The 27,127-nt window shown below is 40.2% G+C and overlaps 1 protein-coding gene across 1 annotated transcript in view; it reads right to left on the bottom strand.

Moving 5' to 3' along the window:
• LOC132322440 (coiled-coil domain-containing protein 171-like) overlaps positions 1–26,594 on the bottom strand; it is a 33,720-nt gene extending 7,126 nt beyond the window's left edge. The window contains exons 1-5 of the mRNA XM_059836932.1: positions 26,586–26,594; positions 25,739–26,243; positions 24,880–24,996; positions 23,825–24,051; positions 178–181 (exon numbers count right to left, since the gene is read on the bottom strand). Coding sequence (XP_059692915.1) covers positions 178–181; positions 23,825–24,051; positions 24,880–24,996; positions 25,739–26,243; positions 26,586–26,594 — 862 coding nt within the window. The remainder of the gene's footprint in view (positions 1–177; positions 182–23,824; positions 24,052–24,879; positions 24,997–25,738; positions 26,244–26,585) is intronic.
• Positions 26,595–27,127: the final 533 nt, after the last annotated feature.

Genomic DNA, 27,127 nt, shown 5'->3' with positions numbered 1-27,127 from the left:
TAAATGTCCTCACCCATGCTTCTCCACTTGCTCCACTTCTCTGCCAGGTGCTCCCTGCCCCACAGCCTGCCCCAGCTGGCGCCTCAGGCCTCACTTGGCTGCTTCAGTCGTAGGTAGAAACTCTCCTGCACTGTAGGCACACTCACTCGCTCGGTCTCTTACAGACCACGCGCTCACACGACTACAAACACATTAACATCAACCACACAATGCATTAACCATACAATGATACAATGTCCGGACACCACTCCCCCCCAACACACACACGCACACAGGTTCACTCAACTCATCCCCAGAGTTGCTAGCGGCTGCTCTATGGAGCAGCGAAACCCCATCTCTAGTCCAGCCGCCCCATCAGCTGGTCTGCCTGCAGACACAGGAAGGAGACTGAGCACTCAGCTGTCTCTGAGTGACTTACTCAGCAGTCCTATCTCTCTCCCCCAGGACCCCTCAATACATACCATATCCTCTGCACACCAGCAGATCCTTTTCTGTCTCCACAGGAGGCAAGCCAAGATGAGCCGAGCTCCTCTGGGAAAATCCTGGGGCATACCTCAGGAGGTCAGACGAGAGAGATGGTTTTCTGGCTGGCTTGCCAAAATGATTTGCAGAAGCAAACAAACTCCACAACTTTTGTGAAAGTTGTAAAGACGGTATGTTTATTACAGTGCTGGATGCATGTGGGAATCATTCCCCTAAAATGACATGTGTACCTCTGGAAACTCCAGATCCCCTTTTATTTCCGCCTCAAATATATATTCATGCAATTTCACAATAGGTTCGTACATATTCATTCTACTGATTTTGTATGACAATTGCCACTAATTCTTCTTTATCAGAAAGAATTCCTAGGTCAGGTTGACCTGCTCTTGCAGCAGTCTCTCTGTCTCTCTGTCTGCCTCCCTTATCTCTTGTCCTTCAGCTGCAGTAGTTTCTCTGAGCCTAGGCTTTTTACAAGAACAGGCAGTCAGACACAACAGCTATGTTTTCAAGCTACAGACTTAACTCAAAGATGTACATTTCACATAAATCAAAATGGATTTCTACTCTGGAAAATTTCTGCTCTGTCTCACAGGGGAGAACAAAGCACTGCAGGAAGAGCCATCATCCAAATTCAGCGGAAGCACAAACTTACACTCAGTGGATGTGACCTGGGCTGTTGCTGGAACAGGTCAGGAGATGTTTGGAGGAAGCAAGAATGGAAATGGAAAAGAAGCAATAAAAATAAAATTAAATCAAATGTAAATAATAAAATAATAAAAGCAAACTGAAATGAAAAAGAGAGAGGAAGAAAATGATTCCTAATGACACTTTTCTCCCATGAGTTTCTGACAGAGGAGAACTGTTACAGCTGGCACCAGAGATACAGGAGCAATTATTTCTGCAATGAGAACTTTATCTGTTGTGCCCACTCTGTCTCCCACTGCTCAGGCTCCATTCAGACTCAGCAGCTTGTTTGTAAGTCATCCAGTTTCCCTTCTTTCCAAAAGGGACTGATGACACAGTGTTTGGTCATCAGTTTCTCTTGGACAATGCAGGAGAAGCTTCTTCCTGACTGACCTGTGTGGGAAGGGACCTGCTCTATAAATGCACAGTGCCAGAGGACCTCCACCACTCTCTGTAGCTGTATCACTGTCCTAGGGTGACATTATGATGCTTGTATCCCCAGTTCTCCGTTCTGTTCATGCTGGATAATATATTCTGTGCCTTCAAGACTGGCTCTGAGATCAAGGTGGGGAGAAGAAGAAGCGCAGAGTTTTGTTATCAGCCTCACTCACTCCTCCACAGTCTGCTGGAACACAGAACTCCACTGTTGCCTGGGCACAGATGGGGAAGAACACTGCGCTCCTTTTGCTTTTTAGTTAGTTAGTTTAGCTAGCTGAGGCAGCCCAAGTTTTCCCTGGACTGTTTTTCTTTCCCTTTTCTTGGAACCGTTCGAACCTGCTCCAGATCGGGACCCTGGGAAACACCAAGGAAACATCATACTCTGCAGCCTGTTGGAGCTACTCTGCATTCTTTCTTAGCGCTGGAGGAACCGATAACAGAGTGACCCCCCACCGGAGAGACTTTCTGAATTTGTCATCTCTTCAAAGCAGCCAATGAGTTTTGTCATCTGGTACTGTTCATTTTGTTTGCTGGGGAATGTTCGGCCTGTTAAAAAAACAGGTTCTTTCCACTTCTCTCTGAGGAAATCCTTCCCAAACCAGTTTGGGGGGGGGGGAGGGGCACGTGGGTTCTCTTTCTGAGGGGGGCCCTTTTGGACGTCTTCTCCCAAATTTGCCCTAAAACCAGGACAAGATGGAACAGTTTAAGTTGCAGTTCTGCTGCAAAGTTTGGACAATTGCTCACAAATGACATCTCTTGCTTCAATCTGAACATAATTTATGCTAGTCTTATAGGAACAATTTAAAGAGAAAAGCAGTTTAAACTGCTTCTGTACTCTCAATTTAATTATTTTCTTACCAAAATGTCAGAGACTTGGCCCTTTTTTAAAATAAAAGCAAACACAGAAAAGGTTATGCATATTCATAGTTTTCCTTAGAAAAGGTGTGGTTATGCAAACCATTTCTTAAAAGTCACTATTTTCATTAGCATGCATGAGGCACAAGCACAGTGCACTGCTGTGGCCTGATGAGGAAGGCTCCGCATCTTCCTCAGTGGTCTCCTGATGAAGGCTGGAGGTCTTCATCCCTTGCATTTCTCCTCTAGGCACGCGCCATCTCTTGTTGGCCGTTTCAGTGATTTTCTCACTGTTTTTAGCAAGCTCTGTCCATCATTTTTGCAAGTTCTGCTCCATATTTCTTGCCAAGTTTCATCCTGTGTCTCTAGCCTGTGACTAATTATTGCTAGCTTCTGTGTTAATTACAATGTATCTGATTCTTGCCCGAGTATGTGCCCAGGCACATTAACCTTTCAACCCTTTCAAATATTCATAGGATAGAAAATCTAGGCCTGATTTTGTTGCTTAGCATTTTAAATTTAATACATTTTGACTAAAAAATAATTAATAAAACTGAAATTACTGTAGCACAAATTGAATATCATTAAATACTGCTTATTACAATTTAACTTTAAACAAATACAACTTTTGTTTGGGAAAGTGAACAGTTCTCTAACTGTTCATTGTTAACTGTCTGAGCAGCAGGCCTCAGCCAAAACTGACTTATAAGGTGAAACCTGGGCATTATGGGACTAACACCATTATTATTTATGCTAGCTGCTTAACACCAAACAAGTGCTACAGAAACTTACACATAACCTTGTGTAGATATCTGCAAGAAATGTATAATTTTAAGAAAGCTTCCCCACTGATATGAATAGTGGCTTGTCCATAGGGTATTTTAGGGGAAACCCTTCCAGACAAGGCCTGGGCTCTGGCCAAGCCCCTGCCTCTGGTGCAGGAAGTGTGACATCAGATCCACATGTTTCTGCGCTAAAGACATAATCAAGTCACTTTGACTTGGTGATTTGGGCCTTAAAAACTGGACCCACTTTCAAGGTGAATTTGGATACCTCAGCTATGGGTGAAGATTTTCTCAGCTGCTGGGAAGAGTTCTCCAGGTCCTCTCTGCGAAATGGACTCCACAGCAACTGTGGACTCTGGACGATTGTAAAGTGTTCAGGCCATTGGTGATGGATCTTTCTCAATCACGGTTCTGTCTCTCATATAGTAATCAGATTACCTTGCTTGTTTTTGCTTGTCACTAAAACCAAGCACACAGTTTTATTGAATGCATCATTTTACTTTTCTGTTGCCTTAATAGTCCTAGTGAAATACGACCTTTCTTTCCATTGGTGTCTGTGTCCTTTAAAACACCCCTGTTAATTGACAGAACAAGGGCCTAAGACCTACTGGGATCAACGTTTCTTAGACTTGTTGGAGTTGCCCAATCAATGATTTGTGCCCCTCATCTATTTCAACAATAGCCCAAGTCTGTAGAAAAGGGGAACCTAAGCAAGTATCTTGAGTTTCCTGAAAAGAACAAAGTTCTTAGACAGCAAGAAGCATTGCCACAGAGCTAGCAGCAAACTGAAGACACCTTGATGAACAGATTAGTTAGATTATGGGCCACGTTTGCCTGTGATGGCAATGTTGCCTTTTTCCCAACCTGAAAATGAAAGTAGAGATAATTTTAGTAAGAAGGTAATATAAAAAAGTGGATCTTTATTTGAAGGTTTTCGGGGGCAGTTATGAAAAGATGTCACAAAAGCCCACTCGCTCCAGGGATGAGTACATATTTGTAGGTTTTAGGAAATTAGCATAATTGATAAAAAGAACCAATTAGGACAACAAGTGGTGATGCAATTCCACACGAGGTCAAGTTCCTTCTCTGGAGTCCTCCCTCTTGGCACTGGCTGCACTTTGTCCACTAAAATGCATGTCAAAGAGTTGTTCTTGTGTCCCAGGAAGAACCAAGATGGCAGTGGGGCCTTGGACCCCTAAGCGCTTGGAGCTCTAGAATTTGTTTTGTCCTTCTGCTTAGGGAAAGGCCTTGGAAAAGTATTGGGAAAACTGGTCACTAATACAATAGGCTACAGAGCTACAAATATATGTGCAAAGAATATTGAAAGCATATCAAAGAAAAAAAGGCAAAACCCAAAGGGCATCAGCAAGGTTTTGGGCGTGAACACGTATGTCCAGATGGCCTTCTCAGCCCTATTTCTGCATATTTCTGGGAACCAGAGGAATCCTGCTTGAGCCTGTGCGGAGATGGGTTTGGGAAGTGAAAGTTCATTTCATTTTTTCTCCTTGGGGCTGCTCCTGTTCCTAACATCAGCTGAGCCTCTCTCCAGCCTGATGCCTCTGATTGTTGCAGCAAAACAATTCATGGCAGGCAGAAGACACTGACACTTGCAGAGATGTGCCTTTTTCCAGTGCCAACTGTGAGTGGGAGTCAGAAGAAAAACTCTGTAAACCACAACTCCATTGGAAAACTTCCTTCCTTTTCACTCTGTGAATAAGCTCTACATTCACTTCTGAATTGTCTGTTGTTTGTTAAGGATGGGAAAATCTCTTTTATGATTTTTTTAATGTGGTTTGGAATTGGACAAGGGTCTCCTTCATTCACAAACTCCAGACCAAACTGCCTTTGGAATATGGCCCACTGGGCAGCATTTGCCCAGCCATGGTACTTGTGGATAAGAAAGCACAGGCAATGGTATTTGCAGCCAAAATCCAACAAAGCCTGGGACAGCCAAAACATCCTGTGGAGATACAGGACTCCAGCTGTTCCTAGAAATCAGCGGAGTTCCTGCCAAATGGTTCTATATCGCTAAGTGTAATCTCTTTGCCTGGGTCAGAGCCTTCCTCAACTAAAAAAAAAAAAAAAAAGGATGAGCAAGGGTGCTCCCAAAGGCCCATCACATCGTTTTTGTTGTGTTCAGCTGGCTTAAGTTTGCAACTAAATGTGTGTCTGCAGTTAAACTGACGAGGAGGAAGGAAAAAAAAAAACCAAAAAAACCCCAAAACCAACCAAAAAAAAGAGCCTCGTGGCAGGGCCATGATACTCCACAAGAGGAATCGCTGGTGTGCATTTCAAGGACGTCTCTCAATCCTATTACAGTATTGTAGTCTTGGTTTAAAATAGACAGGTATGAAAACAACTTTGAGAGACAGAGACTAAAATGACTTGTGGATATTTTTTAAAGAATGAGGAAAATTACCCAAAAGGTTGTTTTTTATAACATTTTAAAATATACTACATAAAAATTAACAACTGCAATAAATAAGAATGAAAAAAATAAGTGCTTTGGTATACAAGTAACTAGAAACACAGAAATGTGAAGATATGAATGCACATTTTCATAATATTATGAAATTACAGACAAAAGATGCTGATGGTGGAGACAGGAATGCAACGTACACACACACTGAGTTCATGCAGCAACAGACTTATGCTTATTGAATGGCTGTGGGAAACGGATTTGTAAAGAATTCTCAAAACCTGACAGAAAGCTCACAGTCTTGTACACATCTATGCAACCAGAGATTAGCTGTGCTGACTTAAGAAGGCCATGAAATAGAGATGACATAGTTGAGAGAGAGAGATTGAACAAGAAACAAGTTTCAATGAGTTTCAAAACATGGCCCTGCAAAAATACTAGAAATTTTAGAGAATTAGAACTGTGAAAGATGCATTGTAGCAGTACCATGTGGGGGAAAATAGAGGTGATTGGTGTTAGAGTTAATAGCAGCATTGTGAGGCAAAAGCTAATAGGTTGAAAAACTTTTATAATGTATTGTAACCAGGAAATAGGTTGGCTTCTGATGGAATGGCATTGAGTTTTACATCTCTTGTGTCTCACTATTCACCAAGACTGATAATGGAATAAAATATTTTAAAATGCCTCTCAGTTGCCCCGTCTCTGTAAGAGCTGGGAAAACCAACAAAAGACACCCTCTTTTAAAGGGGCTTCAAATTTCCCACTCTAACATAGCTGACTGGACAAGGGTCTTAACTCCACAAGCTCACTGGCCAATGATATGGGTGCATTCATGATTCAAAGGGTTTGGCTGAAGTCCCCTGATGGAACTTGAATCCAACCTATCAGTAACATGCCTGGGGACTTGTTTGCTTCTACTATCCAATGGATTAGGAAGGTTGAGTTGCTGTCTGTTATGCCGTATTATCTGTGCAGCTTTAGGCCACCTACAGCTGTCACAACCAAAAACTACAGACTCTGAACTACAATACAAAGGCTGGTACTTTAATTACTCCTTTTTTTCCTGTGCTTTTATTAGGTCTTTTTACATTGCTGGAGTTTTTTTCTTCTGAAGAGAAGCTAGGATATTGCTAAAGAAAACTCCAATCACATCCAATAATTAAATTCCCTGATTTCTTCTGGTGCTGGGTAAGACATTCAGGCTGAAAGACCTGACAGAAGGCAAAGAACTAGGTCTGTGTGGTCTGAAAAGATGTGTTGACTGAAGACCCAGTACCAGTTCTGTTCCCTGTCAGATTGGAGGGCATGTTGATTGAAGACATGGTAGGAGCTCTGTTTCCTGTCGTATGGGAGGATGCACCCGTTGATGACCCAGTACTGTTTCTGGTTGGTGTCAGGTTGAGGAATGTCTCCATTGTTGATCCAGTGCCTGTTCTGCTTGGTGTCAAACTGGAGGGTATGTTGCTTGCAGACAAACTGTAACTTCTGTCAGATATCCTGTAGGAGGATATGTCCATTGATGATCCAAAACCTGTTTTGTCTGATGTCCCACTGGAGAGTGTGTCGGTTGGAGACAGAGTGTACATTGTGTCGCGTACCCCATGGGGAGACATGTCCATTGATGATCCAAAACCTGTTTTGTCTGATGTCCCACTGGAGAGTGTGTCGGTTGGAGACAGAGTGTACATTGTGTTACGTACCCCATGGGGAGATGATCCAAAACCTTTTTTGTCTGGTGTCCCACTGGAGAGTGTGTCGGTTGGAGACAGAGTGTACATTGTGTTGCGTACCCCATGGGGAGACATGTCCATTGATGATCCAAAACCTTTTTTGTCTGGTGTCCCACTGGAGAGTGTGTCGGTCGGAGACAGAGTGTACATTGTGTCGCGTACCCCATGGGGAGACATGTCCATTGATGATCCAAAACCTTTTCTGTCTGGTGTCCCACTGGAGAGTGTGAAGCTTGGAGACAGAGTGTACATTCTGTCGAGTGCCTCACGGGGGGACATGTCCATTGATGATCGAAAGCCTGTCCCGTCTGGTGTAACAATGGAGGGTACGCTGCTTGCAGATAAACTGTAACTTCTGTCGGATATCCCATGGGAGGATATGTCCATTGATGATCCAAAACCTGTCCAGTCTGCTGACACAATGGAGGGTATGCTGCTTGCACACAAACTGTAACTTCTGTCAGATATCCCATGGGAGGATATGTCCATTGATGATCCAAAACCTGTCCAGTCTGCTGACACAATGGAGGGTATGCTGCTTGCACACAAACTGTAACTTCTGTCAGATATCCCATGGGAGGATATGTCCATTGATGATCCAAAACCTGTCCAGTCTGCTGACACAATGGAGGGTATGCTGCTTGCACACAAACTGTGACTTCTGTCGGATATCCCATGGGAGGATATGTCCATTGATGATCCAAAACCTGTCCAGTCTGCTGACACAATGGAGGGTATGCTGCTTGCACACAAACTGTAACTTCTGTCGGATATCCCATGGGAGGATATGTCCATTGATGATCCAAAACCTGTCCAGTCTGCTGACACAATGGAGGGTATGCTGCTTGCACACAAACTGTAACTTCTGTCAGATATCCCATGGGAGGATATGTCCATTGATGATCCAAAACCTGTCCAGTCTGCTGTCACAATGGAGGGTATGCTGCTTGCAGACAAACTGTAACTTCTGTCGGATATCCCATGGGAAGATACGTCCACTGATGATCCAAAACCTGTTCTTTCTGGTGTCCCACTGGAGAGCCTGCCGGCTGCATACAGAGTGCGCCTTCCACTTGGTACCACACTGGAGGGTACATGAGTTACAGACACAGTTCTGTCTGGTGTCCCACTGGAGAGCCTGCCGGCTGCATACAGAGTGCGCCTTCCGCTTGGTACCACACTGGAGGGTACATGAGTTACAGACACAGTTCTGTCTGGTGTCCCACTGGAGAGTCTGTCAGCTTCATACAGAGTGCGCCTTCTGCTTGGTACCACACTGGAGGCTACATGAGTTACAGACACAATTCTGTCTGGTGTCACAGTGGATGCTGTGTCGGTTCCAGAAACAGTACAGCTTCTGAGTCTTAGCTCTACCCTGTGTGCTGGAATAAAACAAATTAAAAAAAATTAAAAGAAAATGTACATTTGCTGTTAAATACCTCTCACAAGAGTATGTATGTGAAGTACTTATAACTGTATGCCTCTTAATTGCTTATTTGAAACACACGGCCTCTGATTATAGATACTAATCTTTAATAGACAAAGGACATTAGGACATGTATCCTGCCCTCAGAAGGGTTGGAAAACAATAGCACTTTATTTGAAGTGCTACATAATACTTACAGAGATCATCATTATAATTCCAAGGCTGTCTTTTTTAATCAGGTAAACAAACTTATTCTACAGTCTCCCTGTCACTGTTATTGGGGAACACTTGCCCTGTTGGCCACAGAAGGGATTTATCTGGTTTTAGATGTATTTCACCATTATTTGAAATCAACACTCACTATTCTTCAAATATTAGTCAAGTCTATTGTTGCAGGCAACATTTTAATTAAATTACTGTAATATTCAGGTATGTTACAACAGTCTGACAAGTTAAAAGTTCACATAACTAGAATACTGAGTATCAAAACAATTTTTGCATAGAAAAGGCACTTTCTTTACCAAATACTACCTGTGGGGTTGAACTAATGTGTCTTTGAACACTTTGTCCTAAGTTACATAATATGATTTATAATCTAAGTTTCATATTGTTATTGTTTCAAACTGCATGATTTATAACATTTGGTTACAACTATTACTTGTGTAAGCAAAGCCACATGACAAGGAGAACATTTGTACTGGATAGGTGCTTTCCTTGGCTATTTAGTAATGTTGACAAGTGATGCTCAGTTGATTAAAATGAGGTAAGAATTGCTAATACTCCTGTAAAAAAGTAGTTTCTGGGAGACATCACTGCTTGGCGTATTCGGCATTATAGACACTTCCAGATAAGTAAACACTGTCAGTATGCTTTTCTGTTTTGCCTGTACTGATATCTCCATTCTTTCATGTCTGCCATCATCTCAGTAGCTGGGAAATTCTCTTTTGTAGCCTGCCTGTGTTGGTTTTGCATGGGTTTATTTTTGGTCAGGAGGGAAGAAGCCAACCATGAAAGTGATATTTCTGTGAGGAGCTGCTAAAAGCTTCCTCCATGCCAGGCAAAACCAACCGCTGGCTCCCTCTGAGAATAGACACACTGCTAAGTCAATCAGAAAAGTGTGTAATGCCTCTATGATTATTTATGAAAGACAAAACCTTGGGAACTCTCTTTTTCTTCCTTGGAGGGGTGGGTAGGTGCCGGGGTCTTCCTGGTCCAGGGCTGGCCATGCGGCCAGGACAGCACAGCCAAGATGGGCACAGCTGGGGTGGCGCCATGCGGCATGGCTATTTCAGTGTGGCTCACAATGAACTTTATTTGCTTAGCCACTTTTAGCCAGCCATGCTGCCAATAGAAGGGCCAAAAGTGGTGGCAGTAGATTTTTTTTTCCCCTTTTTGGTGCACCATACGAAGAGAGGCACTGAGCGGAGCTGGCAGCTGGCGCGTCCTGCATGGCACCGAGAGGAGCCATGTGATCAGCTATGAGGGGCATGGCGAACAATTGCCCGATGTGAAGCCTGGATGGGATCAACCTTTCAATACTGCAGAGGTCTATAAACCTTTTCAATTGATAAAACTTGAGAACAAATGAACTTATGAACACTAAGTGTCTCCCGAGTCAAAGAAAAGGAAAAGGTGAAGACACGGGAGGAGACCATCACGGCGACACTAAGGTTGGTGCAGAAGAGGGAGGGGGAGGAGGAGGTGCTTTGGGCCTCAGAGCTGAAATTCTCCTCACCTCCTGTGGTGAGGACTATTATAAAACAATCTATTTCCCTGTAATTCATTAAGTGCATTGGGGAATACAGAAATCACCTGGAGCCTGTGAGAAAAAGGTGCTCATCCTGGAACATGTGGATGCTGAGGAGCTGTGATCAGGCGAAAGACTTGAAAGAAAGAGAGAAGCCTTGCTTCCAGAGATAGAAGAAAAAGACCTTTGCTTTTATACTAGAACAGCTTATCCTTTAAACAAGATCCCATGAACTGAATGGCCCATGAAAAAAACAGTTGTAGGAAGACTTCTTTGGCCGTGGGAGTGACTCATGTTGCAGCAAATTTGGGCGGGGCTGCTACTGGTAAAAATCAGAATCACATTGGAAGAGTTCAGAGAGAACTGTCTCCAGTGGAAGAGACACCATGGCATAGCAAAAAAGACACCTCTCCCTATGCAGACTGAAAAAAGATTTTTAGAAGTGACAAACTGACTAAAAGCCCCATATTTTGTCTCCCTCTGTTGTTGGTTGGAAGGAAAGAAGGGCTACGGAAGATCTCATTATTCTTTTATAATTTCATTATTAGATTTTTCTTTATATACTTCAAAGTTTTGAGTCTATTTTGCCTTTAAAGTGTTTTACTTCTAATCCTTATCTCAACCCATGAGCTTTTAATTGTTCTTTCCCCCATGTCAGCTCAACTGTGGCAGAGGAAAGTAAGTAAAGGATTTTTTGTAGGTGCAGTGGCTTTTAGTGCACAGCAGGTGCATTGGCTTTTAGCCAATGTCAAACCCACAACACTATCAGATTTTACTTTACTTACTATCACTGTAAGAACATTCACATGTTTCACAGCAAATAAACTATCCAGTACTAACAGTACTAAGAAAAAGTTAAAATTATTTGAGGTCCACAATTACTGAATTCTGTCCGTTACTACTTCCAAGAAAAAAAATGCAAGTGTGACAAGAAAAAAGCTCAGTCTGACAAATTTCTACAACTTAGAGAAAGCAAAGTTTAAAAAGCAAGGAAATGAAAAGAACCTCAATGGTTGTGGTTGCAAGGAAAGGCCATTACAAAAACATTAATAGTTTAAAACAGAAAGAGAGGAAAAAGACTTTTTAAAAATAAAAAATAAAAATAGTAATGAGAGAAAAAAATCAAAAACCAAACACCCACCCACCTGCCACCAACACTCCCCAAATAAAAAAAAATCCAAATAACCAAGCAACCAAACACAAATAAAAATAAAATAACCAAGCAAATGAGGACCACTAGAAAAAAAGAAACTACTAAAAATTACAAAAATTTTAATCCCTGGGTTAAATTTCACCATCCCCTTCCTCTTCTGAAAAATGTCTCTGAACATTTCTGTTTGCACTAGTTTTAATGCTACATTACATTTACAATTAAGTGTTGTTGTATTTGCCTACAGAAGCTGTGCAGCATGAAGAGAGATCCCACATCCAAGTGACTGTAACTGCTTGAAAAGCACACTTACCACCAGGAGCAGGAGCGGGAGCAGGAGGTCTACCAGCTGCTTGGGGTGAGATGTGAGGCTGAAGATCTTTTCAGTAAAGGTAAATTTTAATAAGCAAGGAAATGCACAGAATGGAAATAGTTATGGTTACAGGGAATGGTGATTACAAAATGTTAATGATTTACAAGAGAAAGACAGGGAAAAGCCTTTGGTTAAAAAGAAAGAAAGAAAGCAATTAAAAGAAGTTTAAAAAAAAGAAAAAAAAGAAAAAATCAAACACCCACCCACACACCTCAACCACTCCCCAAAACCAAAAAATTCCAAGCAACCAAGCATCCAAACCCAAATTAAAACCAAGAAGCCCCACAAGGAACTAGGGAACAATAATAAAAAACATTAGAGTAATAATTTTAATCCCTGTGTTAGCTTTCACCATCCTATTTCTCTTCTGAAAAAAGTCTCAGAACATTTCTCTTGGCACTAGTTTTAATGCTCCTTTATATTTATATTTAAGTATTGTTTGCCTAGAGAAGCAGTGCAGCATGAAGGGAGATGCTGTCTGGGAACCTACATTCAGGTGTCTTTAATTGCTTGAAAAGCCAACTTACCCACAGGAACAGGAGCAGCAGCAGGAACAGCAGCAGGAGCAGGAGGAGGAGGAGGTGGAGGAGGTGGTGGAGGAGGTGGAGGAGGTGGAGGAGGTGGAGGAGGTGGAGGAGGAGGAGGTGGTGGTGGTGAACCACCTGCTTCAGATTCAATGTGGGCGTGTGAAGGTTCTGTTTGGAGAAAGGAAATTGTAAAAAGCAAGGAAATGCATAATACTGGAATGGTTGTGTTCGCAAGGAAAGGCTGTTACAAAATGTTAATGGTTTCTAACAGAAAGAAAGGGAAAAGCCTTTGTTAAAAAAAAAAAAGAGAAACAAAGAAAGAGAGAAAGAGAGAGAAAGACCGAGAAAGAGAGGGGAATGGGGAGGGGAGGGGAGGGGAGGGGAGGGGAGGGGAGGGGAGGGGACAAAAATAGTAATACATTAAAAAAATCAGAAACCAAACACCCACCCACCCCACTGCCAACACTCCCCAAAACCAAAAAAATCCAACCAACCAAACCCAAACAAAAATCAAAAAACGCCCAAGCAAATGAAGTCCAGTAGAAAAAGCACTGCAGTAGTAATTTTAATCCCTTTGTAATCTTCCATCATCCCCTTTCTCTTCTGAAACACCACAGAATCTTGCTGTTAGCACTACTTTTATTGCTCCATTATGTTTACACTTTAAATTATTGTATTTTCATACAGAAGCTGTGCAGCATGAAGGGAGATGCTGGCTAGGAACCCTCATCCAAGTGACTGCAATTGCTTTAAAAGCACACTTACCATCAAGAGGTGGAGCAGGAGGACTACTGGCTGCTTGGAGTGAAACAATAGGTTGAAATATATCTGATCACACAAAGTAAAATTACTTCAGCACAGGTAAATTTATAAAATAAGGAAATGCACAGAACTAAAACGGTTATAGTAGAAAGATGATTTAAAAAATGTTATGCTTTATGATATAATGAAAGGAAGAAGTCTTTGGTTACAAAAAAAAAATTAAAAGAAGTAATAAAAGAAAAAATCAAAAATCAAACACTCACTCACCCACCACCACTCCCCAAAACAAAAAAATCCAACCAGCCAAGCAACCAAACCCAAACTAGAATAAAATATATCCAAGCAAATAGAGACCAACAGAAAAAAGCATTACAGTAGTAATTTTAATCCCTGTGTTAGCTTTTACCATCCCTTTCCTCTTCTGAAAAAAATATCAGAACATTTCTCTTGGCACTAGTTTTAATGCTCCCATTAGTACTGTTTGCCTAGAAAAGTGGTGCAGCATGAAAGGAGATGCTGTCTGGGAACCGACATTCAAGTGTCTTTAATTGCTTGAAAAGCCAACTTACCCACAGGAACAGGAGCAGCAGCAGGAACAGCAACTGGAGCAGGAGGAGGAGGTGGTGAAGGAGGTGGTGAACCACCTGCTTCAGATTCAATGTGGGCGTGTGAAGGTTCTGTTTGGAGAAAGGAAATTGTAAAAAGCAAGGAAATGCATAATACTGGAACGGTTGTGTTTGCAAGGAAAGGCTGTTACAAAATGTTAATGGTTTCTAACAGAAAGAAAGGGAAAAGCCAGGGAAGTTTTGGGAAGGGACATTCTGGGAAGATAGTGAAGGGGAGGAAAGGAAAGGAAAAGGAAAAAGAAAAGGAAAAGAGGAAGGATAGTAATATTAAGAAAAACCCTCAAAACCTAAACACATACCCACCCATCAACACCACTCTCCAAAACCAAAACAAATCTAACCAATCAAGCAACATATTTGAACTAAAAGAAAAAAAAACCCTAATCAAATAGGGACCAATAAAAAAAAATACAGTAGTAATTTTAATCCCCATGTTAACTTTCAGCACCCTCTTTCTCTTCTGAAAAATGTCTCTAACATTTCTGTTTGCACTAATTTTATTGCTCCATTACGTTTACAATTAAGTGTTGTTCTATTTTCCTACAGAAGCTGTGCAGCGTGAAGGGAGATGTTGTTTGGGAACACACGTCCAAGTGACTTACCATCACACTTATCATCAGGAGCAGGAGTAAGAGGCACAGAAGCTGCTTCAGGTTCAAAGTGATCCTGTGAAGATTGTATTCCTGTTCTTAATGCTTCAATTCTGGCAGCTGCTTGTGAGTAGAGATCCCTAAAAAGACTAAACAAATTCTTTAAATAAAAGTAAAAAAAATCATTAGTGCCAGGCAAGCTACACTTAAATGCCAAACAGCACACATCCAAATTTGTTACAAAAGACAGTTTTTTTCTTTTAGTAGAGAAATCAAATACAGTTTGTAAACCATGCAGATTCTTAGTCAGAATTTACGCATCAAAAAGGTCTAACACTGGATTTTGCATTTATTCTAGAATGCTGAATATTAATGTAATTGAGAAGCAGGGAATGAGTCCACACCCTAGTTAGAAGATGCTTTGGTGTTTTCAAGCACGCAGTACAGCATTGAACTCTTGATACAACGTTTTCATTTTATTTAAACACAAGAGTCACTGCAGGTTCAATTTCTGTTCACAAAAAATTACCACCACACAGTTAGTTTCAAACTAATGTTCACACTTCCAATATGAGTCAATTTACTAATCCTTCCACTCCACAGCAAAAAAATTAACCTGCAGTAACAAAAGAAACATTGTAAACCTACAGACCTCTGAAAACAAATTATCTGATTGCACTATAACTGGAAAAATGTAACTGTTTCCATGTCTGTAGTGGAAGAATGTCCCAATTTTTTTATATTGATTATATTGATGATAAAGTCAGCAGGACAAGAGAGCACAGATGATTTGGCAGTACTGGTATCAACAGTTAGTTGAGACTACTTGGGGTAGTTACTCCAAGTACTCTCAACTAACTGTTGAAATTATTGGTCCTCTTTACAATGGTTAATTATATTTTATTTGTTATAATTTTCCCCTTCAGATAGTATGAAATTGGACTTTTGAATGTAAACCTGTGATAGACAAAAATCAGCTTAATACCACAAACAGGGATTTACAAAGATTTTTGCACTTTTCCTTTCCTTGGTTTCATATTGCTCATCTTCAGAATAAATGTTAACCCTGCTGAAATAAATCGGGTTGTTTCATTGTGGTGTCTAAGAAACAGCAGTGGCAAATTAACTCATACCACATCCTTTTTCATCAGAAAGAATCTTCAAAATGTCTTGGTTCTGTGGTTCTAGTCCTAAAAGAGGACTCTTGAAGATTATAAGGCCTTTAATTGAAATGTGCTCATCACAGACCAAGGCAGTTCTAGAGGATGTGCCTGCAAACAACTCCACTGCTTTTAATGACAACTGTCCCGAAAATTATTCCTAAATGCTTACCTCACTCAAGATTGCAGGATTGCCCTTAATACAGTTTGGCATGGAGTAAAATTGAAATCTATTAGGTGACCTCTGTCTATAAAAAGGCAAATTTTATCAGAAAACCTCAATAATGTGCTTAGAAAGGAATCAAACAGGAACTAGAGATGAAGGCAGAGGAGAGAGGGAGGGAAAAGGGGAAAAGAGAGATGGGGAAAGGGAGAAAGAAGAAAAGGGATGGAGAAAAGGAAGTTCATAGTGACACAGACTGAGCCGTTGGTGCTGTTTGTCCTGAGTTACCAAGTGCACCTGAGGCTGCCATGTGAAAAAGAACTTTACAATTCTGCCCCACCAGCGAGCTCCCCAGCACATACTGTACTATGTTATTTATACCACAAGCACTTTGTGCAAACATGAAATGCAACTTTTTGTGTTTCTGATTGTCTTCTGGGAAGAAAGAGGGAACAGGCTGCAGATGCTTCTGCAATCATTGTGAGGTCAAAAAGAATGGGAGTTGGGAAAGGGTTAAAAAAGAAAAAAAAAAAAAAAAGAAGCATCATCCACTACCAACTTAGAAAATCAAGATTTAAAAGCTGTTGATTGCCACAATGCCTCCTGTGGAAAGATCCCACCTGTGGGACCTTTTGTGCAGCTCTAAAATGGATCACCACTGTCCTGGTGAAACATTTGTAATTCTACCCTTTGACAAAAAAGTTCATCTGTGCTAATTAAACTTCATTGGAGTCTCAAGGCATTACATATTTCATACTTCAAGATTTTAGTGTGGAAACATAATGCACACAAATTTATATCTTTATCATATTAAAATGTATATATGCATGCAAGAGGGCAACAGTGAGAAATTTCCAATTTAGAATGCCTTTCTTGAATGTCTGATTTTGTGACCCCAATCCTACAATTATATACTGCATTAGAACAGGAAATCTACAATAAATTGGAAAGAATTACTGCAGAAGCTTACACACTGTAGGCAATACTTACCTTGTCTAAGCTCATTGCACTTTACTTTATTACCTGCTCTCTCTTCAGTCCAGACATAAAAGTTCAGTGAAAGAAATATGTACTCACTCTGCCTTTTGGTCTCTCATAGGAAAAAAAATTCTGTCTTAGCACTAACGTATTCTGCACAACTATAAAGACTAAGGGATGGTTTCTGTAGACGACATCAAACTTAAAACAATAAGGATGCTTTGCACTGAATCTGCATTCAGAGCTGAAAATATGGCACATTTTCAGTAAATTTCTCTTTTTTTTCCACTCATTGTTTTGTCCTAACTAAATTAGTATTTTGAAAGGTGCAAGTCTTTAAACCTACATGAGCAAAACACCTTCTAAATTTAAACATTCTAAATAGCAGTCTCTTTTAAATGAGGAATGCTCTGAACCCCATAGTTAATTCTAGAGCTGTGGGCTGAAAAAAATCTGATACTGACCAAGAAGGAGCATGAAAATCTCGTCTTTTTTGTTTGGTTGGTTTTCCTTGTTTGTGGGGATCTTACTTGTTTTTTGTTTTTGTTTTTTTTTTTAACTAGTCTTGTGTATAGTAATGGGAAAAAAAGTGAGGGGGATAGAAGGATATTAATTTCCAAGTATATATACTTCTGTCCATGTTTGTATTCTCATCAGTTATTTAATGCTGTAACTGCAAAACTGAAAGTTGCCATCATCTCTGAAATACCATGTGCAAGAGTATACATGGAAATTGTCTTTCAACTGTTGACTGCAATAATTTTGAAGCTTTTTGCTCTCCACATGCTCAGAGCATAATCTGTCTGCCTGTCGTAGCTCAGATGCAAAAAATGAAAGAAAATTTAAAAAAAAATTAAACAGGATTGGTTTTAGACTCTAACCTGGAATGATGCAGCCCCTGGCATGTCTCTCATTGCTTTCTCTGAAAGGGTCTTCAGGCTGAGGAGTGGTGTGGCTGCTGCAGCACCTGATGCCACAGCCTCGTCTCTGACCTAAAGAGAAAAAACCCCAGCATCAGCGGTAATTCTCCTTCAAACACACCAGCTGGGATGAACCATATCCCCTTGAGCCTGTTGAATGGACTTGCATTGATCACTGGACCTAACATCCATGAATAAAGTATGACTGATTGAATTTTCATTGCCAAAAAATTTCTCTAATTCACAGGGCTGGGAGAGAATGCTATCAAAAAAAAAAAAAAAAAAAAAAAAGGCACCTTGCCCTGGTCTGAAAAAAAGAAAGGCCAAGGACATGGCACAAATACATTACTGTAAAAACACAGCAACTGCTGCATGACATTCGCTTCCAAAGTTTGAAAGAAGCCAGTATGATGATGGTGGTGGCACAAAGGAAATTTCCTATCAGCACAGTTTGCTGTAGGTGAAACATGTAGTTTAGGTTCTGTCACTTTCCATGAGCATTAAAGGAAAGAGACTTGAAAAAGATATTTGAAAATAAAGTTAACAACAGTTTTAGGGAATACAGAAACTAAAATAAAGAAGAGATTACCATTTCGCTAGGAGTGCTCTGTGCTGCTGTAGATTAAAAGCAGTTATAAAACCATCTGCCGTTAGAGCTATAGTTGAAAATACTCCTTTCTCCTAAATGATTAATATGTACAGCTTTATTGGACCTTCAAATAGTCCTATACCAGGCCAAAATTGAAGTCAGAGAGAAAACTTGAGATTGTTATTAAATTTAAAATGAGCATTAAAAAAAATACCATGGAAGTTTCTGACCACAAATTATGACTTCCTGCCTTTTCTTTTCCTATTTATAATGTTGCAGAGGTTAAAGTAGCAGACACAAAACCAAATGTTTTATGGCCACCAAGTATGTGATCTCTCATTATTCAGTAGAGGGTTAACCACAACAATTGCCTATTTTTTGTATGTTGCATTAGTCTTGGCAACCAGAAATAGTGCTCAGCGAGGGAAGGAAAGTGAATTTTGTCATAACATCTACATGTAGAACAAGTTGTGTGCATACTACAAACTTGCATTTTATTTCATATGTTTTTTTAAAATGGTAGAAGTTGAGGGAGGAAACTTCAACTCTAAGGAAAGGAAGTTGCTTTGCAACAACTTTTCTCCTCCCCTGAGAATAAGCAGTTCTAAGGGTCTGGCACGTTTGGGACACAAATCAGAGGGAACACTTCAAATTCTTACCTCATTCAAGGCAGCCTCCACAGCTTTCATATGATTAATGATCAGCTCTTCATCTCTATTATAAAAGAAAAAACAAAACAAAAAACAGTGGAGTAACTTTATAGAACTGAAGCTCTACCAATGTAGATATTTATCTTCAGCTACTTTATGGTTTTAATGTCTTGTAAAATAATTGCTGATGACTCAAACTGTTAAGATTTTTTCTCTTTTTCGTATTTCCAATGCAAACCCTAAAAATAGTTCATACTGGTGCATTTGGTGCATTTCCATATGAAAGATTCTTCTGTTGAGGATAAGCAATTAAAAACTGATGTAATTATAAGCCTATCAATGAACAACTATCGTGGCTTCAATACAGAGGTCATTAAAAGTCTCTAGCAGGATGGTGTTATATTCTTGTATTGAAAAACACTGACAGATTCTGTTTATTTCATCTGCTCTACCTATATGTTCCAAAGGGAGAAAAAAGCCCTACTTGTTGTGAAGAGCTTCTAGAACAATGAAGGGAAAGGTAGTTGTCTTTGTTGATATTCAGTTGCTATATACAGAAAGAAATGCCAGTTCTAAAGTCCCTTCACATTACAATAACCTTTTCTGGATATATGTGTGTCCACAAAGAATGATCTCTACTAAAATGTCCAAAATAGACTGGGGTAGAATGAAAAGGGCAAGATTTCTAGAACAAATCCTTCTGCAGGTGGCAGCTGCTTTGATCAAATCCTACCAAATAACATTCCTAACTTTAATTAGCTAGTTAAACATTTCATTGAGGACTATACAAATTGCATTATTTCCCTTGGGCATAAAGTCCTTAAAGCTTCTCAGATCTTGGTCTTCAGAGGTCAAATGAACCCACGTACGACTAAAATTTTTTCTGATCCTAGCCATGGAACAACAATATTCATAATACATGCTTCATACTGTGGTAAGTATTAGAAAACAAAGTTTGCAAAGTTGGGGTTTTTTCCATCTGACCATATGGCATAAGAACAGATTAGTAATAAGCTCCTTCAAGTCATGGGGGCTCCTTTAGAATACCAATCTTCAAAACCAGTGCCTGAGCCTTTCCTTCCACTCCAGGTTGTGGTGTAAGTGGTGTGGGGATTAGGTGTAAATCCAAAACTCCCTGAAATCAGCTGGAAGATCTGTCTTCCAAAGGAAAAGTTAGGTCCAAAATGGGTTTCAGTCCCTTTGGCAGCAATAGACCTGTCCCCTAGCTGATGCTTCTGTATTTACTACAAATAAATTGTATCTATTAATAAAAAATGGCGTGGAAACACAGAGAACGAACAGCCATTTCTTAAATAAACAGAACTTTAGGGATCTGCCAAAGAGATGTCAGATCAGTAAGATTGCACAGGTATTTTGTTTGCCAGATATTTCAACACCCAGAATTTGGAGCACTATTATGGGATAACTGCATAAAATATATGACATAGTATTTTGAACTAGCACTTTTGTTTTTAGAAGACTATGTCTGAATTTCAAAAAAAAAAAAAAAAGACAGATGTACTTTTCTCTTCCAACATTACACTGTCCAGGGCTAAAACACTGCCCATAGAAGTAGAAATTTAAATTTTTATACATTTTAAGTGACATCTCCCAGGCCCCAAGGCTCACACTGCTCCCTGCTGGATGGCGCGTTCTGCCTCCTGGAGAGTCTCCTGCAGCCGCTGCTGAAACTGTAGCTGCTGCTGGTCCTGCAGCCGCTGCTGGTCCTGCAGCCGCTGCTGATCCTGCAGCTGCTGCTGATCCTCCAGCTGCTGCTGGTCTTCTAGCTGCTGCTGGTCCTGCAGCCACTGCTGGTCTTGCAGCCGCTGCTGGTCCTGTAGCTGCTGCTGGTCTTGAAGCCCCTGCTGGTCCTGTAGCTGCTGCTGGTCTTGTAGCCGCTGCTGGTCCTGCAGCTGCTGCTGGTCCTGCAGCCACTGCTGGTCCTGTAGCTGCTGCTGGTCCTGCAGACGCTGCTGGTCCTGTAGCTGCTGCTGGTCCTGCAGCTGCTGCTGGTCTTGAAGCCCCTGCTGCTCCTGCAGCTGCTGCTGAAACTGTAGCTGCTGCTGGTCTTGCAGATGCTGCTGATCCTCCAGCTGCTGCTGGTCCTGTAGCTGCTGCTGGTCCTGTAGCTGCTGCTGCTCCTGCAGCTGCTGCTGGTCCTCTAGCTGCTGCTGGTCCTGCAGCTGCTGCTGGTCCTGTAGCCGCTGCTGGTCTTGCAGCTGCTGCTGGTCTTGCAGCTGCTGCTGGTCCTGTAGCTGCTGCTGGTCCTGCAGCTGCTGCTGGTCTTGCAGCCACTGCTGGTCCTGCAGCCGCTGCTGGTCTTGCAGCCGCTGCTGGTCTTGCAGCTGCTGCTGGTCCTGTAGCTGCTGCTGGTCCTGTAGCTGCTGCTGGTCTTGCAGTCGCTGCTGGTCCTGTAGCTGCTGCTGGTCTTGCAGCTGCTGCTGGTCTTGCAGCCACTGCTGGTCCTGCTCTGTGTCTTTCAGGAGTCTCTTCTGGTGATCCAGAACTTGGTCTCTTCTCCTCAGCTCCTCTGTTGCATTAGAGAGGCTCTGCCAGCAGACAGAGAGGAGAGTTGCTATTTAGCCCAAATAAATTTCACGTTATGTCGCTGGCTACTGACCAGTGTGGAAGAGAAATTGATTGTGAAGTAGATTTGGACCACAGCATATACTAAGGTTTTATGAATTTCCTAGCAAAAGCATTAATGACTCAGACTCTTCCCCCCCCCCCCCACCAAGTTTTTAGTATATTTGCTTTGTATAAATACGTTTTAGAAAACAAAATTATTGTAGCTAAAAAAACCCAAAACAAACCCCTATTGAAGACTTTTTCTTAAATTGTTAAAAATATACACCCATAGCTTTAAAAAAAAATGGAGTCTTTGAAGTGTTTTCTCAGTAGCCTAAAATTCCAGTAGACTGAATAGTGTGGGTATTTATTCCTGTTATTTTATTTATACAAGGACTTCAATATTTTGAAGGAAAAATACGCAGACCAGTGTTCAAAATTTTAGTGGATAGCTTATTAATCCTTGTAAACATCTTTGTAAACTGTTCTTCTCCTCCAAAAACTGTTCCAGAAAGAAGAAATAATTCTTCAAGGAAAGTTTTCATCTACATTTCAACTACAATCTCAAATGTGACAATTTTCATCTAACTGTCCCAAAACACTAAGAGAATAAAATCTGTTAAGAACAAAAGTGAAGATGATTAGACATTTTTGAGTTTAAAAAAAATCAATTTTACGAGCTAGGAACAGGAAGGACAATGGGTGAGACATCATCTAGCAGATATTCTCTGCTTGGAACTGTTTGGACTGGGACACACTGACAGGCTCTACCAACCAGGCTTCAGATTAGGGAACCCACAGTGTTCCAGTAAGTCAATGAGCAACAGCAAAAGTCTCAGGGGAATTTCGGGAATTTTTGCTACTGAGAATGTCAGAGAAGGCTTTTTCTCTCCCTGCCATAAAGTTACTTTTTCTGGGAAACAGACCCACTAAAATTTGTATTGTATTTATTATAATATTCATCAACATCCATACAGAGTTTAAACAGCTACATTTATATTTCATGAACTTCTCATGAACATTCTTATTGAATATGCTCATTCCAGCTGACTTTACTCTGTTGAAGTGAAATCTTCTTTTAGGATACATAAATCACATCAACATTTATCAACATTTCCAACAAATGGGAGAACTTGGTTTGCTGAAGACCAAACTGTAATTTATGCAGGATACCTCCTTCTACAAATCAAAAGGAAACTCCAGTGGAAAAGAGGTATTTCTAAATACATCTGTCTTCTAGTTTAGTGACACTTACAAGACAAGCTTTCTGGGAAATTCTATTGAAAGTAAATCAATTTCATGTTTGTTTTCCAAAAGAACACAGATCAAAAAATGTGTAGAAAGGAGAATCTCTTTTAAGCAAGAGAGTCTCCAAATCAAATGTACTTACATAATGAAGTTCATTTAATTGCTCTTGCAGTCTGCGGGCTTTTTCAGCATCTTTTTGCATCTCATTGAAAGCCTGTCGGCATTCTGCAAGCTGCTGGTGCAGTGAGTGGTACTCTACCTCTGCAGCATGAAGCGTTTGTGAAAATCCAAATATTTCTTGCTGTAAGATTGCTATGTTTCTCTGTCAGCAAACAAAACCAAGTGGATGGGCTATAAAATCTGCTATTTTAGCAATAAAAGAAATAATGTTTAAAACCCTAGAAAATGAAGACAAAACTATCATTTTTTCCTCTATCTCTAAAAGACACACACAAAAGTCTGAACCTGTCACCTACCAAGGGTTACTGCAAATTCTGTTTACAAAGTACTATTTTCGCCTAAAGTCTACTATAAAAGATTTTGAGAGAAAGAGTTTATCTTTTCATTTTGGTTAAAGGGAAGAAGGTTATCTTTACTGAAAGAAAGGATGGTAAAAACGAGAAAATATAAAACAATAATAAAAAGCAACCTTAACACTTACATCAAGACAAAAGCAAATTTGTTCTTTTAGGCTAATACAGATCTGATAGAACTTGAAAAAAAATCTTTTTCTTGGATACACTAAACCTCCTCCCAAAATTCTCTGTCAATAAAAGAAAAGACCTATTCACACCCTAATGTGTGACAAATCAACTTCTGAGCATCAATATAGTAGTACTTCATTGTCACGGACTCATCACCAGCCTGAAACAAAATAAATGGTGCTATCAAGGGAGCTTCACTGTTGCTATAAACCTTCTATTTTCCTGAAGAAAGACTGCAAATCTGCTTACTGTGGTAGGCAGTATGTCATACAATCCCGCTGCCAGGGCCTGGGCATTTACTCTGTGGAGCCCATATGCCAGCCTCTGTATCAGGGAGTCCCTCTCCAGGTAAGGTCTGCACCCACGAGTGTTCCCTTGAACTGTCTCCAGCAGTACACTCAGCATGCCCATCAGTTTTGCAAAGCAGTTCCCAGCTGCACTGATAAGTGAGTGTCCAGAAAGCCAGGAGTGTACATCTTTAAGAAACAACAACACAAAGGAAACATCAAGTAGGTTATTTGTTCCTGTTTCTTGTAATATCCCATTCTTTTTCATTTATACAGGATGGAACCTGTAAATATTCTGAAACACTGGAATACTAAATCTGAAACACTCTTCAAACTTTGCTTTTTAATTTTCAATTTATTGAAAACCGCATGATCAAAGAAGAAAGTGCCTGAAAATGAATCTAAACACATTTGATTGAATGCCAACTTTTATACCAATTTAGTGTTTAACCTTCTGGAAAATGCATCACTTTGTCTTTGTCCTGCTATTTACCTTTATTCACATAAATTATCCCCCTTCTAATATCCTTTTTTCTGTGACAAAAATGTGGGGACTCTAAAACTAGAGGTTAAGAACCAGGGATGGCAGCAATAGAGATGAACCAAGGGAGCCTGTATCAGTTCTCACTGTAAATAAACTCCAGAAACACTCTCCAGCCTTCAGCTTCCATGGCTCTATATACTGAAAGGATAAAATATCCTATCAGCTGCTGAAGAAAATGAATCTGTTCCAACAGTACAGAGATGTGATCATTCAGAGAAGGTAGAAGAGGGTTATTATTTTATCCTGCAATAAAATTACTCCTTCAGGGAAACAGTCCCACTAAAATTTGTATTGATTAGCTCAGGATATAACTTCTAGTCAAAGGTGTCTATCATAAATATTCAGAAATATCTCTTCAGAGCTATGATCCAGAATAGTTTAGATAAAGTCATAAAAATGGAAATTATATAACCACCCTGACTTATTTATTTTTTAAATATATTTCTGCTACAACAATATACAGTTAAAATTACCTTGTCTGCTGAGAACATCCTCCAGTTCTGAGATGGAGCTGATTATTGCAGTATAGAGGTTAGAGCTAGTCAACCAGTTAAGTGCTTCAATACAGTCAACTCCTTCCTCTTCAAAACCTGTGAAACAGAATTGCAGCTAGCAGGATAATTGAATCACTAAGATATGGCACACTGCTATGTCCAGCTCTTTCAGAAATTAAGCAAAAATAAACATATAAACAACAAATTAGTCAGGACAATTTAGACTGTTTTAAGCATGCTTCCAGAATTACTAAAAAAAAAAAAAAAAAGTAGATGAATATTCTATTTTGCAAAACATTTTTGATATCATTTATCCTTGTAGAAGAATTATAAACTGGTCTGGCAACAGAAAGGGGCAAGTAGACATAACCTCAAAAGAAAATTTCAAAATCCTATGCTAATATTTTACCCAAATCAGAAAGTAATTTTTGTGGGTTTTAGGAGGAAATAAGTATTAAAAATTATTTTAAAAAGAAGAGGAAATACATTTTACCAAAAAAAAAAAAAAAAAAATTAGGAGCATTGCAAGATATTTACCACAGAGAAGATGCTGCAGTGCCCAGTTCTGAAGTTTATAACACAAATATCAAGGATATCACATAGTGCTGAGTTCACGTGCATAACTGCAATCTCACTTGCAATGCTTAACATAAGAGTAGGCATTTGCTCTTAGGGTGAAATACATTTGTGAAGAAACACAAAAACCATAAATCAATAAATAATATTTGTCAGAATGTCATTAAATATATCTTTATGCCCAAGCAATAATAATAATATTGCTCTTTGTTATCCCCATAGCATATAATTTGACATAACACTTTAAGAACATTTCACTTACGCGGCCCAGGATGCCTGCCTCTGGATTCTCCCACACAAACTTGAATTCCAGGGCTTCCTCTGCATCCATCTGTCCAGACGAAAAAGGTACAAGAATATGGGGCCAGAGCTCTCAGCCTGTTAGCAGCCAGAACTGCAATCACAGCTCTTCGGAACACATAAACCAGGTGCTTGGCTCTTCTCTGCCTTAGCCTGCCTTCATCTTGGTTTCTTTCCACCACAGCAGGGAGAGCATAAAGGAGGCTGATGATCTTCTGGTTCAGTAATTGGTGCTGGTTCACCTGTTCCTGGAGAATGTATCTTTGGCAGGACATAGCGCACAGTTGGCTGTAGAGAGAACACAGGGCCCCTGACAGCAGTGCACAGGCTGCCAGCAGGGATGAGCAATCCTTGTGAGAATTTGATAAGGTATTTTTCATGGAACTGTTTTCATGGGCCAGTTGCTTGCAGATTTTTTCAAGGCCAAACAGTTTTTGCCTGTTTTTCTGCTCTGTTTCTTCACATTCCTGCAACAAAAACAAACCAAACAAAAATAGAAGAAATATTAACTAGATGGTTTTTACCTAGACAAGAGCAAAAAGAAAATTCTTAGTTTTGCCATTCAAATGATGCATTAAAGGAGCAAAAACTGTTAGTAATGATGGCGATTAAAGTATCTCTTCTAGTAAACAATTACAGAATCAGATATATGAAACCAAAGCAATGGTAGGAGGGAAATTTACATGATCATCAACTGCAAATAATCTCCTGATTTCTGACAACAATCTACCAGTACTGTTACAGCTCACAGAAGGTCCAACACCACTTTTCTGCCCACAATACAGTTTTAGGGGTTGACTTAACAATACTAGTAACATCCTCCAATTTCAGAGAGAATGCTGCTCTACTAAGCTGAAAGCCAGTGTAAGTGAAAGGAAAACGTAAGGAAGGCTGGAATATGTAACTAGACAGATTAGAGTTTTCACCATGCAAAGACTTCCAGTCCTGAAATTTGCATTAAATACAGCATTATTCTGTGAAGTAAGTTGCAGTAACTTACAAATAACAAGGGACATCTATTTCCTTAATTCACAAATTCTTTTTATTGAAAGGGGTGTGAAGGAATGTGATGGTAAAGACAGTAAATGGTTTTTGTGGAATAACATTTTGTATTTCAAATAACACATCTAACAAGCAGTGACAGTTTTACCACTTCTCACTGTAGTATCAGTAAAGCAGAGTCTCTTAACACTGTTGAAATCGACCACTGTTGTTAGGGTCAGTACATAAGTAATTAAATTGATCCACAGGTAACACCACATTATTGTCACTCCATACAGTCTCTGCAAATGATGACGCTGAAAAAGTATCTGCTGCCCTCAGTAATTCTTAAAAAAAGTAAGTTCAATCT

This window comes from Haemorhous mexicanus, chromosome Z (assembly GCF_027477595.1).
Source record: "Haemorhous mexicanus isolate bHaeMex1 chromosome Z, bHaeMex1.pri, whole genome shotgun sequence".
Classification (NCBI taxonomy): Eukaryota; Metazoa; Chordata; class Aves; order Passeriformes; family Fringillidae; genus Haemorhous; species Haemorhous mexicanus.
This window is presented reverse-complemented; position numbering and strand designations above follow the sequence as displayed.